We start from the raw sequence: 14,435 nt of genomic DNA, 5'->3' as shown, positions 1-14,435 counted from the left end.
TAAAATGATTTGATTTTGGTGTTTGCGGTTTTTTAGTTCAGAATTCATGTAAAACCCAACCCCAGCAAAGTAAAATGATATTCAGCCACATTTTATGAGCTCTAGCAGGAAAATTAAATCATGCATTACAGATGTAAAGTGATAGATTAGTCCTGAAAACAGAACATTTTTCTCCATGCCTTCACTAAAATGGTTAGTTGTTTATCACAGGCCTTCGACTGGGACCTTTCCATGTATTCCTGTTTAAGTGTTGCCTGTGACAAATAAACAGTCTGGCATCTAGCTATCCAAACCTCAGGAAGAACATGCAAATTTTCCTATAACAAATAGGAAATGAGTCCCATAAGCTACATCTCTGAATGTTTGTATATACATAAAAATATCAGTGTTCTGTGAAAAGATAGTGGGGCAATACTGAAAATGTGATTCCTAATATGGATTTTCACAGTCCAACAGTAAAATAACCACAGAACTAATGTTTCACAACTTTTATTGTTTTTAGGTCTCTCTCTCTTACAAAGGAATTTGGCTTATGTATTTCTATCAATTCATACCTTTTATTACATGAATGAGGTACAAAATGAAATGATCTTTGGAGTGGTTTGAGTCTTGTGTATGATGACTGAAAATTGAGTGTTCCCTCTTATTCACAACAAAGCAGGTCTTGAGTTTGACCTGGTTGACTCAAGCTTCTGACTAGAGCCTTGATGTGGATGTGTGTTTCGCACAGGTGGGCAGATTGCTGGGAGCCTGGCGGTGATCACGGATGCAGCACACATCCTGGTGGACCTGACGAGTTTCCTGATCAGCCTCTTCTCGCTGTGGCTTGCCTCCAAACCTCCTACTAAGCAACTAACTTTTGGGTGGCACCGAGCAGGTAGCAAACATCTCACAGTATGAACATGTGGAATGGGAAAGAGAGGTTATCATAGCCAGGGACTGGAAAACGTGCTGGTGTCCAACACAGTTCTGCAGGCATTTAGAGAGAGTGCATTAATGCTCTCAAAGCCCCCAGGACTCAAGACAAACAGAGTAAGGCAGTGCGGTTCAAAGAAGTAAAGAGCATCTCTTATCTACAAGTGTGTCTTTCAGATTTATATTTTCTATAGTTTTGGGCTGGTGCCACCTTTGGCTGAGGTAACAGCAACTTCCCTCATTGAACTGAGTGTGAGGAGGACTAAGTCCTCAATCTGTAATGAAATACAAGTTTCTATCAAAGTACTGATACCCATAAAAATGAGGCTTTAATCTATTTATAAAGCAAATTATTAAATTATTTTAAAAAGTCAATGTTACATTTGTAGAAAAGTGAGATCCTTTAACATTTGCCCTTTTTTAGATCCTCTCCTTGCAATTCTCTTTATCATTGCTGGTTTTTATCAGATGCAAACACAGGCAGGTTTTTAACATACCCTGCCCTTAATCAAAATCAATATTTTTACCAATGACACATGATATCAAAAGCCTTATAATCAAACACAAGTGTTTTTACAAAAGACAAGACACCAGCAAAACATTAACCATGAGAAAAAATGTCTCAGAGTATGTTCAAGGTTTAGACACCTAAATATCAATGCTAGACATACATGACCACATATAAATATAGAGTCTGATACATTCAAAAGAAATCTAGACTCCATTCAGGTGCCTGAGCATAGAAGTCTAGTGCTACATCCCTAGGATGTCTGAGTCTTATACATGGGAGTGGCAGCTGTCACACAAGACCCACAGGAGACTGCACAGAACGCCAAGCACAAGACCAGAGCATGTCAAATGTGGTCAGATGCTCATAGTTAAGAAACTAGTATGTATTTCCAGTCAGCCAATCACCATTAATTTGACATCCGTTGTCCATAAAGGTAGCTTAGCTCACACCTACAGGTAGACAATTCAATTTAATTGTCCCATTAATTAAATTAAATTTAATTTAATCTCCTGCTGGATGTCTTGGGACTCAGTTTAGTTGCTCATATGTGAATGACTCATGCTGTTTGAAACCCAGCTGCCACTCCAGAAGTCTATGGATAAATTACACGTCTCATGTCAAGCCATACATGGAGGTGCCAATGTATCTCAAATGACTCTAGACACCTGTGCACCTGAACCAAGGACTCAGGTGATAAATGCTTCAAGGATGTTCAGTATGAAGGCCCAGAAGCAGTTTCCGGCTCAGAATGTCTGTAGACCAAGGTTGTTTGTAGCCACAGAAAGTACCAGGGAAGACATAATGCCATGCTCATCCTGTCTTTATGTAGTTCCCTAAGTATATTCTATCAGCTCTGCTGGAAACAAACTGGGTGAGAGGGAGGTTCAGTGTTACTCAGGAATGGCTGGTATTACAGAGACAACACACAGCTGAATTTTGCAGCCTTACCATCAGTAAATCATTCATTACTTTTTGTGTTTATGCTCTCTTAGCCTGGGGGCAAAAAAAGGGAGAGACTTCTCTCTTGCTGATGTAGGCAGGTTTAGCCACCTCATGTAACTTCATCCTCAGTCTGAAGTAGATTTTTTTTTCTCATTGCAATGCAGAAGTTCAAAATCAATCCTTTATTACCCTTTTATCTGCAAAGAAAGCCCTATAACAAACCTTAGGGGCTATTTAGTTGCATTCCATGATGGTTATCCTGTTTCTTGCTTTTTTTCCCAGCTCTATTTCCAGTTTAACATGCAGATAGGTATCTTAATAGAGCAGCTGAGGGGAGTCAGGTGATAAAGTCATTCTTCACTGAGGTCTTGCAGGTGCAGCCTTCCATGATTCTGGAAGCTGTCTGTTCACTGCTGCTCCCAGACTGATAGATATTGCCATGAAAAGACTGTATGACAGGTTCAGGTTTAGCAGAAGTCATCTGAATGCCTCCTGCCCTGCAAACCAGAGCCAGTGCAGCTGCTTTCAACAGCACAGATAGAAGCACAATATTGAGTAAGACTGATAGTGTGAGCCAAACCTACTTCCAGGTACAAAAACTCTCTTGCACCTCAATTTCCCTCTGCTATGATTCAAAGATTCCCACACAATCCTACACTATTGTTTGCTGTGCTCTGTTAGTGCTAATAGTTCTGAAGAAACTTAACTGAGAACTTAGTGCTGCTGAACTGGTCTGTAAACTTGACTAAACTTTTGCTAAGATAACACATTGAAAATTAATATGTATTTTCACCTTTGTAGGCAAAGGTGAACTTTAACATATTCTGTTGTGGAGGATATGCACACATCCACACAGATATGAACACAGGTGTTCTCAAAAGCTGTTGGCTGCTTTCATGCCCATGATAGCACAACCATTGACACCTTCAGTTGGGCCAAATTTGCAGTTTCAACCTCTAACTTGCAGAAAAAAAATGTATGCCTTATTTGAGCTTCTCTCTACTTTGAAGCAAAACTAGATTCCCCTGTCAGTGCACTTTCATTTGTTATTTGCCAGTTTTATCAAAAATGGTTATTTGATAAGTATTTGGAGCCCGGACTGCTGCAAAGGGGGTGACCCTCATAAGAATGTAATCAAAATCCTAAGCTATTTTCAGGGGATTGCCAGTGGAAGTCTGTGCAGATGCTTTCTGGCTATCTACTTCCTTTCACTGTGAGCTTTCGTTTTCCTTGGTACTGTCTCAGTTGTGCTCATTTACCAATTCAAGTCACATGGCAATTACTAGTCCCTCATCCTATTAGAAGCATGCTGCACATTCATATGCGCTTCCCTGGACCTCTCCTATGGCAGTGCAATAAAAGGTGGCCTTGGGGACTGGATTTATTTGAGCCCAACTCAGAGCCAATAGAGACAAAATTAAATTTTGCTGCCCCAGGGAAAAAATAACTTCTTTTGTTCTCATCACAGCTGGTGGCACAAAAACGATTTTGTGGCATTGGCAGGATGAGTTCCAGGATAAGTTTTGCTGGCAGGACCTCTATGGTGGCTGTTACTGCTTTTCTGAAGTGTGAAGTGATAAGTGTGCAGAAAGAGGGAAGGCTAATGGACAGGGATTATGTCTGCCAGTGGGTTTGAGTAGCTGTGTCTCTCTCCTTCCCTCCAACCTCTGCTCCTGTGACCAAGATAACCTTGCTGGGGAAGGAGGGCTGATCTTTGGGGTTTTCACACCACACTCTCAGGGTCAGGAAACTACACAAGATTTGCTCTTTTATCCTTCCTTCCCATTATAGTTCTTTTTACTCCTACCAGAACTGCCCAAATGATCTTTTTCATCTCCCCAATTTCTTTGAATGACACATGAACTCAACAGTGGAAAGGAGACAAAAGTAGGGGCAGGTAGAACAAGGTTAGGCCATCACATGCATAAGGCCACCCTGGGAAGCCTCTGGATTTGCTATGACCAGAAAGGATTTGGCCCATTCTTTATAAGCTTTGTCTGCCAACATACAAAAAGATGCAGGTCTCCTGGCTATAAAGCTCAACAAGCTTGGAACCATTACCATAAAACTCTTAAAATTTCTTGCATTTCTCTTCTGACTGTTAAAATCAGATTGTTTTAATTCCTAGAAATTCTGGGAGCTTTGATGTCTATGATAATTGTCTGGATGGTGACTGGTGTGTTGACGTATTTGGCTAGCGTGAGGTTGCTACACCCTGATTACGATATTGATACTACAGTGATGCTCATCACCTCTGCTTGTGCCGTGCTCGCCAACATCTCGTAAGTTATTTTGTTTTCATCTCCATGTAATATTTGAAACTTGAGCCTGCTGCTGTAATTCAATAGAAAAACTATAGAGAGATATTGGCTTCGAAAATATTAAATACTTATGATTTTCATGAGGACATAGTAATGAATTGAGAAGAGAGATCTCGCTTCTCATCGAAAGTCGCAGTTGCTCTGCTACTTTCTGTTAGCTGCACACTGGAAAAGCAAAATTCCAGGAAAAGATTAATCTCCATCTCACTTTTTATTCGATGTCAGAATATTCAAGAACTCTGTAGAAAATGAGGTCTCGTTAATTACCCGGTTCACAGACTTTCTTGTTTGTATGCAAACCACTGAAACACGCAGGAATTGTCTGCCTAGCCACTCTGCATTTCTACTTAATGTGTCAGATTTTACTGTTCAGCATTCAGAAGTGAGAGGGGTGATGATGTGTGTGACATCACTGCTTTCAGAGATGCAGTATATCCGCTGGTATTTGCGGCTTTATGTCTCTTGCAGACTAAGCCTGATTCTGCACCAGACCGGCCACGGGCACAGCCATGGGGCACAAGCGGGGGAACACGTGTCAGCCCCTCCAGAAAAGCCATCCTTGAGCAATGCTAGCCTGCGGGCAGCCTTTGTGCATGCCATCGGAGACCTCTTCCAGAGCATTAGTGTGCTAATTAGTGCGCTTATCATCTTCTTTAAGGTTAGTTTTACTAGTTCACTTGCCTTCCTTGCAATTAAGGATAAGTGTTACTTTCACAGCATTGTGACATTGGGTACTATGTAAATATTTCCTCTGTCTTAATGATATACATTGTAATTTAGTCAAAGAGAACTATATTTGGGAACTGAAATGACTGTTGAGAGTGTAACACTTGCCTCTTAGTGTTCCAAGAGGATACTTCAGTGTCTCTCCCTTTTGTCATCTGTAGCACCTTCATTCCCTGTGCTGAGGCTCCCTGGCAAAGGAGGCCAGCACTCATTCCGTACTAGATGAATTGAATATATCAGTCTTTGATATTAACTAATTAAAAATTACAGTAACCAACAAAAATGAAATTAACAAAGTGATGTGTTCATATTTTTCTAGCCAGAATACAAAATAGCTGACCCAATCTGCACATTTGTGTTTTCCATCTTTGTTTTGGCAAGTACCATCACCATTTTAAGGGATATTCTGATTGTGCTAATGGAAGGTAGGACCTGATTCCAGAATCAATAAACTTATATTTTGAGTTTGTTTTTTCTCTCTCTTTCTCCACAATGCTTATATATGCTGAAAAATTATAATAACACACTTCTGGATCAGTTTCCAATATTCTCATAATTCTGATCATACTTTAAACCTACTTACAATTTTAATCAAAAGTGTTTTCTGCTATTACTCTAGGTTTATCCATATGCTAGTTTTTGTAAAAATCAGTTTATTGGTGTTTTGCTCATGACCTCTGAGTTGCTTTTGTCTGTCGTATGTGTAGCATTGCTTTTTATCACCCTTTTGGCATATGAGATGCCTGCTCACCTTGTTCATCATGTATTTCCTTTACCTGTGTGAAATACAAGTCTTTGTGCAAAAAAAAAAAAAAAAAAAAAGAAAAAGAAAAAGAAAGAGAAAAAGACTGCGCCTTGAACTATTTCTGTTAAATAGACTGAGTACAAGAGGCAGAAGTTTAACAGATTTTTAGTTACACCAGTCCAGAAAAGCAAGCTATTGGGCCTTTCCAGTCATGTTCAAGTGCACTGGAATAGGCAATTCTCAGTACATCAGCAGCAAGAAGAACTAGGCTTAGCAATATTTAATCCTGCCAGCTATGGACCTGAACATTTGATTTTTAAGTCCAAATGACTTGAGCATTCACAGAGGCATGTTTTTGCCTTCCTCACACTGAATAACATAATGCAGCCTCTTTCTCAGCTATGAAAACATAAGGATTAAAGAGAAAAGTAGCTCTAATGGTGCAGGTTTTGAATGGATACTCAGTGTGACTGTCTGCATGGCTATTTACTTCTCTCTTTCACTTTGCACCTTCTTCTGTTTCAAGAAATAATTTTTCTAATATTGTTTTACAGTAAAGTTTCACTCTAGGGTTGTTTTGTTTTCAGTGATTGTGAGATAGAGATACATCCATGTAGAAGTGTACCTAGACAAGAGTGCATCAGCTGGCTGTACTCTGGCTGTCAAAAAATCAGAAGATGTCTTCATTACTGAAAAAAAATCAAACCATCAGGAAGGTCTGGCAAACTCTGACACTCAGGAGTCTCTTTCTCAGAGCAGTGACTCCCACCTTCCATCAGCAGTGCTGATATGCCAAAATCACAGTGCTGTGTTTCCCCTGCAGCAAGCCCTTTTACACTGTCCTCCTGGAGGGGGCTCTGAAGCCAGTCTCCTGTCTCCTAAATAGCATTCTGCCCAGAATTTTCTGAAGAGAAATTGGATGTTGGAGCTGGTGTTGGAGGTGGCTCTTATCTCATGGATCCAGCCTTGTCCCAGGCCGTCAGTTCTACAACCCCTGTGACTGACTGTGTCACGTAGGCACTGATTGTCCATGGTTTTCTCTGAAAGAGCATGAGCATGTCAGCATCATATTCTATTAAGTCAGTACTCCATAGAGCATATCATTGTTGTAATAAATGGATAGGACAAAGCATACAACAGTGAGGTCATTGACAATTACAAGTAAGTATCAGTTAAGATATAAAAGACAAAATTAACCACTACTGTGCTCATCATTATTATACTTCATAAGTGGTGGAATTAAAAATGTTTTTCAGTTTACTGATCCAAGTGGATCATGATGAGCATCCCAGCTCATAGCTGCTCACGTGCATTTGCAGATTCCCATGCCTCACTCCAGGGATGATGCGAAGTTAAACTTCTTATTCAAATTTGGATTTAGATTAAACTCTGAATTTCACGTTGCAACTCATCCTGTCACAATTGTCCTCACTCTGAAAGAGGGTCACCACCATCATGTATTGTAAGAAGACTTGTCTAGGAAAAAAATCACTGGCTACTCAATAACTAGACCTGGGATCTAATCTCATTTAAGATTCCTGAGTCAAATCATTTTAATCTTCACATTCATCTTTCCTTCTCTGCTAAAAAGATGCTTCTCTATTGTGTAAATGTATTGAGGACAAAATGCCCCAGAGGTGTTCAAGTGATGCCACAGAATCTGCACTTACAAATTGTGTTGGTGCAAAACTAGGACATATTCTGGCTAAAGAGCTCACCCTATGTAAGCAGAACCCTCAGGGTATCTCTTCAAACACACATGAGTCTCAACCTTCCATGGACAAGTATATAACAAGGGGTAGGATTAAATAGCACAGTGAACTCTGAAATATATGGGCTTTCCAAAGCATTAAATATTTTTTTAAAAATTATACATCTAAGTGAAAAAAGGTTCATGATACATTTTTCTCTATCAATCATCATTTCTATCCCTTAAAATATTCTTTTCTCATTTATTTTCCCTTTTCAGGAACATCGAAAGGATTTACTTATGATGAAGTGAAAGCAAGGATTTTAGCAGTTGAGAAAGTGGAGTCTATTCACAACCTTCATCTTTGGTCTCTGACAATGAATCAAACTGCTCTGTCTGCTCACGTTGCCACAGGTCAGTAAATTTCTGTAAGCAGGGAGTAAGTATTCAGCTGCTGTCTAGTAAAGGTCAGTCTTTCCTGATTTGGATGAAACTGACTGTATATCAGTTGCTTGTTAAAAATTGTCATGATTTTGTTGGAAAGATAAAAACAACAACAATAACAAGAAAAGCTCTCAAATTATCTTCCCAGAAATCCTTCCAAAACAACAGGGACCTCTACTTAGTCCAAAACTTGAAAACTACAGAGGCTGTGAAGCAAGAAAGTAAACCACAAGATATTTTAAATAAATTAGAAGAATTAGGCTCAGATTGGATTTTTTTCACAATATCAAATAGATTTTGGAGTGGATTTGTCAAACTTGAAAACTGTTGATCCCTATAACAAAAACTTATAGGGTAAATCTGCATTGCAGATGCATCTCTAATTGTAAAACAATCTTTAAACATAGTTTAGAATGTAGAGAAAACTCCATGGGAACAGTTAATATTTTAAAATATTTTTAAAACTGTAATTCTTATCTGAGTTGACAAATTGTGCACTCTACGGATCAATTTTCTCATCCATATGTTTGCTTTGTACATATTAAGATCTATTTAATAAAAAAAATCCACCTGCTTTTTGCCAAGGACAGGTTTGGAGGTGAGGTCCTCCATGGTGTCCCCACTTCCCAAAAACAGAGGGTCTATCAGCCACCCAAATCACTGGGCACTGCTGCTACCCTGTGACTGGATGAACTAATCTTTATTAAGTATTTCTTGTTTTCTCCAGTCTTCTGCCAGACTGAATTTCTATGGTGATTACTCTTAGCTTAGCTCTTGCCAAAAATTGCGTTTTCCAACCACATTTGAATGAACAATCTTTTGCTGACATGGAGGTTCTTGAAAGAAGGATAAAAAGGACAAGAAACACTTCTCAAACAAACTTATTGGTACAAGTTTCTGTCAGTAAACACTTACTCTTCTTTAAAGTATTATAAAAATGTATGTGTTTTGATTATTTTTCTGCTTGCTATCTATAGCAGACACAACAGACAGCCAGAAGATTTTGAGAGATATTACCCAAACCCTGTCTGAGCACTACAGCTTCCACTCCATCACTATCCAGATTGAATCAGGAGAGGATCAGAAACAAGACTGTATCTTCTGTCAAGAGCCCAGGGACTAAAGTGAGCAGGACTCTGTGCCAAATAATGATTACCCCTCTTGCAGGTCAATGGAGACTATCTGTGCTGGTTGTATGTAACTGATTAACAACAAATGGCAATTAACTGACATAACAAGCCCAGTGCATGGTCCTTTCATTGCTGGTATCATCTACGACGAGAGAACACGTATTGGATCCATCCATCAGCCAGATTGCCTGACCATCAGCAGTTTCTTTCAATTACAAGAGAAATTTCTAAATTATTCTTGACTAGAGCAGCATATTGGCACTAAACAACACTTAAGAGTGGCTGTTTGTAATTACAGGTAACAAAAAACTAATCAACCTTCAAATTACCAACAGACCAATTATCACAAAGCATAACGAATTGTTCTTTTGGTGTTAGCAAAGCTCAACACTTACTCAGGATGAAAGAGAAAAATTAAATTACCACAAGGGATGAAGGGATCTGGGAAAGAAAGTGGTAGTGGCATGTGCTTTCCCTGCCTTTTGGCAGACACTCCTCTTCCTGATACATACAAGTATCAAATGTGTACCATACTCTGCATCATGGATCACAAGAGAATTTACTCCATTCACATTTGGCAAATAACTCTTTGGTTTTTTAGCTAGCCCTGTTTATCTTTCATCTAGCCCTCAGGCAAACTCTTTTCTGCCAGACATGAGCAATATTCTCTACTATGGAGACAACCCATGGCTCACATAGCACTGCATCATGATGAGTTATGACAGGAGATTTGGGGTGGACTTTTGTGTGTCCGTGTCACGAGGTACCAACGAGTTGGGATGATAGACAATTATTTTTTAATGAAACAATAATTAGGGCAAGGGAAGAATGGGGCCCATTCTGAACATTCTGTCTTGTGTCATAGATCATAGTACAGCCTGTGGGGTGTTACCCAGTAACACTACATCCTGAAATTAAAAAAAAATCTTTGGTATATCACACAGCCATTCACTGTAAAGGGAAGAGAAGCATTTCTCCTTCAGGTAGCTAATTTCCACATTTCCTAACAGGATGTGTGTTGTGGGTTAGGAATGGTATTCCCCAATTTAGTGTTCCTACCAAAACACTCCAAACCACGCACTGCTGGCTCACTCCCACATTTCCCTTCTCCCTCCCCTGCAGTGGGATGGAGAGGAGAATTGGAGGTACAAAAGGTAAAGATTATGGGTTGAGATAAGAACAATTTACTGGAAACAGCAATGAAATAAGAAAATGAACAGTAGCAGTAACAATATTAATGACAGAGTGTAAAGAGGTGAACCACTCCCAAGCAAGTGCTCACCACTACACCATATGGAGACCTCCAACAAAACCCCACTGTGCCACCACTCTATGTGACCTGTATGGAACCCCTGTCCCTGGAAAATGTTTTGTGGTGATGTTTTAATGTCAGGTGGTATAGAATAACCTCTGTGTCTTAACCATGCCACCTCCTGGCTACTGCGAAAATCAACCCTGTCTTGGCCAGAACCAGGGTGATGTGTTAAATTTTCCTCCTTTTCATGCCTGGCAATGGTCATGGCAGAACTTTGAACAAAGAGTCAGGTCTTGTTCCAGTGCCTCTATTTTTGCCCAAGCAACTGAATTAAACTCTTACCTATTAGCAAAAGCAAGGGTTGCACTTCAAAATATATGCTCCAGTGCTTCAAAAAACAACTTCAATTCTGCCCCGTTGATAATAGTGCAGTTTTGTTTTCCATGCAGAACTGACTTAATGTTTTGCCACTCAACAATCTTCTCTCCAACAGCTGTAGGGCTCACCTTACTAACAGGTTTGTTAGAACAAAATAAATTATGTCATACCAAGTGGTACTGAGTTTCTAGACTGACAGGTGGAAGGACCATTGTGTTATTAAGGTATAAAGAGGCCTTGCTTTTTAGGGAATTCAGTTTTATTTACAATAGGTTCACATTAATTTTCTATTTTATTATCTTAAGGAGATTAGAATTTATTATTGGAGCTTTTGGCTAAACTTAACACATAACTATGTGATGATGGATTGATGTATTAAGCTGGCATTTGTTACCTGGTAGGGGGAACAAGAAATTATTCTGCTTTGTGGAAGATCTTAGTCAGGTAAACCTCCCACGGAAATCAGATGAGATATTAAAGCAAAACACCCAGTAAGAATTTCATGAGTATCTCATTATTTACCAGCTTGAAAGAACTGAGGCCACAGCAGTGGTATTCAGTATAAGGATAAAGATAATTATTGCCCTTCACAGCTGAAACTCCAGAAGATAAGGCACAGATAAATCAAAGCACAGTAAGAAATTCTAAATGGAGAAGTTAACTTGTATTTTGGCCAGTTTCTCTTCTGGTATAATTTAGCATAGTTACCTCCTACCAAAGGCAACTCAGCTGTACTTGTTAGGTAACCTGAGTATTCTTTTCATTAGTTAGGGAGAACAAGTTAATAGTGCAGCCTTCATATGAAAAAAACTATCCTTCCAAATGTTTGAAATAAAATGAGGACACAGACCTGGATATAATAGTGACTTCTGCAGCACAGTTTTATGGTCAAGGATGACATAAAAGATAATAAGTGGGTGACAAGAATGTCCATATAGGACACAGATTCAGATCTGAAATTTGGGTCAAGATAGAGAAAAAGACATGAATTTTAAGAGCAATAGAGGATCTTGGAGAAAATTTGAACAGAAAAGTGATATGGTCCACCATGAATGTTATGCTGAGTGGTAGAGCTGTGAAAAAGCTGGATGGAAGCAACACAAGAGCAGTTGGAAGAAAGAAGATGCAGCAGTCAGCACCAGGACTGCTGAGGCTATCATGCAAATTAATTGAAAGGATGGGAAAGTGTTTGGGAAAAAGGAGCAGTGAAATCTAGAGATACAAGGAAAGAAAGAGTTAATTCAAAATAATGATACTATAATGCATATTAATTGAAAGGATGGGAAAGTGTTTTATTGCATTTCTGAAAAAGGAGCAATGAAATCTAGAGATACAAGGAAAGAAGGAGTTAATTCAAAATAATGATACTTTATTACAAAAAGCAGGGGAAAATTGTAGAAAAGGTTTAAGAGAGGGCTGAGGCAGCAGCTTCCATCCACAGTAATGTAATCTGGGTATGTGAGGAGTAAAGATCAGGGCAGGAATGGGGAGGAAGAGGAGAAGTCCGGGTTTGTTAACAGCAGTAGACGTATTTCAAGCAAAAGAATTTAACCACATACCTTTAGCAAAATCTAGAGACCTATGGGAATTTTACCTAAACATGTAGACTGAAGATGAATTTAGAGCAAATATTTACCTGTAGTTATGAATGTTGCTATAAGGAGATGAATATTTAATACTCCTTCTATGTATATGAATGTAAAATGTATGTTTGTTCTTCATTCATGTCTAGTTAGATCCTCAGGGATATTATCTTGATACAAGGTTGTTTTCAGGATACTGTCTAACTGGCCGAGAAGGATTTCTGCAGAAATGCTACTGCGATATACAGAGGCTGAGAAGTCAAGAGACAATTTCTACACCTGTCTACTTTTATTAACTTTTCATCTTTTTGATTGTCTGAAAAATAACTACAAGAAAGCTGACGAAAAATTGCTGAATCATTCTTAGGACATGGAAAAGGGTTTGTCATGTAAGTGGTCTGTTTTCGATGCCTGACTGTTTTTTGATGGAGTTCAGTTCATATGGACAAGTACATGTCTTTACTGGGTAGACCCTACCGAAATTTTATGAACATAAGTATATTCATTTTCCTCTAAATTTTAAAGTAGTCATTTTGCAGCTTGTAAATGATATATTTGTCTGATCCCCTAAAAGTACTCTCTCTTTTTCCCTTTCCACAAGGATAAGAAGTCTGTAGAAAGTAAAGACTTCTTGGAGTAGAAATCATGAAATGAACAAGTGCAAAACTTTCCTGATTCAGCACTGACAAAGAGTCTAAGTACCAATAGTGTGCTGAGATGACCATCAAATAATGACAGAAGTATTTATAATTATTTGAACTGTGAACAGTTAAGGCACAACAAATATGTCATTAACACCAATGGAATGGTCTCTTACTCTACCTAAAGTCCTAGACATATTTCTGTATTCCCCTGTCTGAGATGTGATTACGAGAGTTGCATATGAAATCGAGGATTATATTGCCCACTAAATGTGAGAAATCACAACAGTAATTCATCATCTCTGGAGGAAAGCAAACAGATATCCCTGCCCATGGCAGCCAATAGTGGCCTAAGCAACAAGGACTGTGTAGGTCTGCAATATGATTCTTTCCAATGTCAAGAGGTTATATCTGTTTTTGCTCTCAACACTTTTTCCTCAATTGGAAAAGCTAGTATGCCCCAACACACCTTTCCCAGTGCCTTCCCCCCAGCCATAGCAAATGTGCTCTCCTTCCTTTTTTCATCCTCTTTGACTATTGTTCCCTTCTTCTTTGCTCTTCTATTTTTCCCCACTTGGCTTTTTTCATCAATGCTCTATTACCTGCCTATTCAAATTTCAATGCCAGCATTTTTACATATCGTTACATATCCTTTCTGCTTATAGCCCTTCTCATTCTTCTTCATCCTGTGTGTTAGATAAAAGCTCCTCAGAAAAAAGCTACCTTTTGCTCCATGTTTGTTGAAAACATTGCATAATGCACCATCTTTTTTCATAACAGTGACTTAATAAAACCAAAGAGAAACAGCCATTCCAGCCATCACATATTAGTCCATGTCAAGCACCCATATGTACTTACTTTGTACTAACGTCATTTAGAACTTTCATCACAAAAAAATTATCTGAACTATCTCCAGCTTGTGGTACTCTTTCATGTTCTCAAGCTTGCTGATAATCTCTTTCAGCTAAGAAAAATAAAATCCTTTCTCACCTGAGTACACACAATTTAAACAAGAAAGGAATTAAAGACATCCTATTACTTAACTGCCTCCTTCAACTTCTCTCTGCTCGGAGTTTGTGTCAGACAATCAGTGCCTAGCAAGAGTGCACTGCAGCAAAGGAAGCTTTGGATAGCATCCTGGTGGGAACGGTGTC

At 38.9% G+C, this 14,435-nt stretch overlaps 1 protein-coding gene across 1 annotated transcript in view; it reads left to right on the top strand.

The window, feature by feature from the left end:
• SLC30A8 (solute carrier family 30 member 8) overlaps positions 1–14,435 on the top strand; it is a 26,302-nt gene extending 11,867 nt beyond the window's left edge. The window contains exons 3-8 of the mRNA XM_050306038.1: positions 739–877; positions 4,497–4,650; positions 5,158–5,347; positions 5,735–5,840; positions 8,130–8,264; positions 9,272–14,435. Of these exons, the coding sequence (XP_050161995.1) occupies positions 739–877; positions 4,497–4,650; positions 5,158–5,347; positions 5,735–5,840; positions 8,130–8,264; positions 9,272–9,417 (870 nt within the window). The 3' untranslated portion in view covers positions 9,418–14,435. The remainder of the gene's footprint in view (positions 1–738; positions 878–4,496; positions 4,651–5,157; positions 5,348–5,734; positions 5,841–8,129; positions 8,265–9,271) is intronic.

The sequence above is a fragment of the Myiozetetes cayanensis genome, unplaced genomic scaffold (assembly GCF_022539395.1).
Source record: "Myiozetetes cayanensis isolate MyiCay16 unplaced genomic scaffold, myiCay2020 scf1, whole genome shotgun sequence".
NCBI classification, from domain to species: domain Eukaryota; kingdom Metazoa; phylum Chordata; class Aves; order Passeriformes; family Tyrannidae; genus Myiozetetes; species Myiozetetes cayanensis.
Note: the sequence above shows the minus strand (reverse complement) of the source record. Positions and strands in the feature narration are given on the sequence as shown.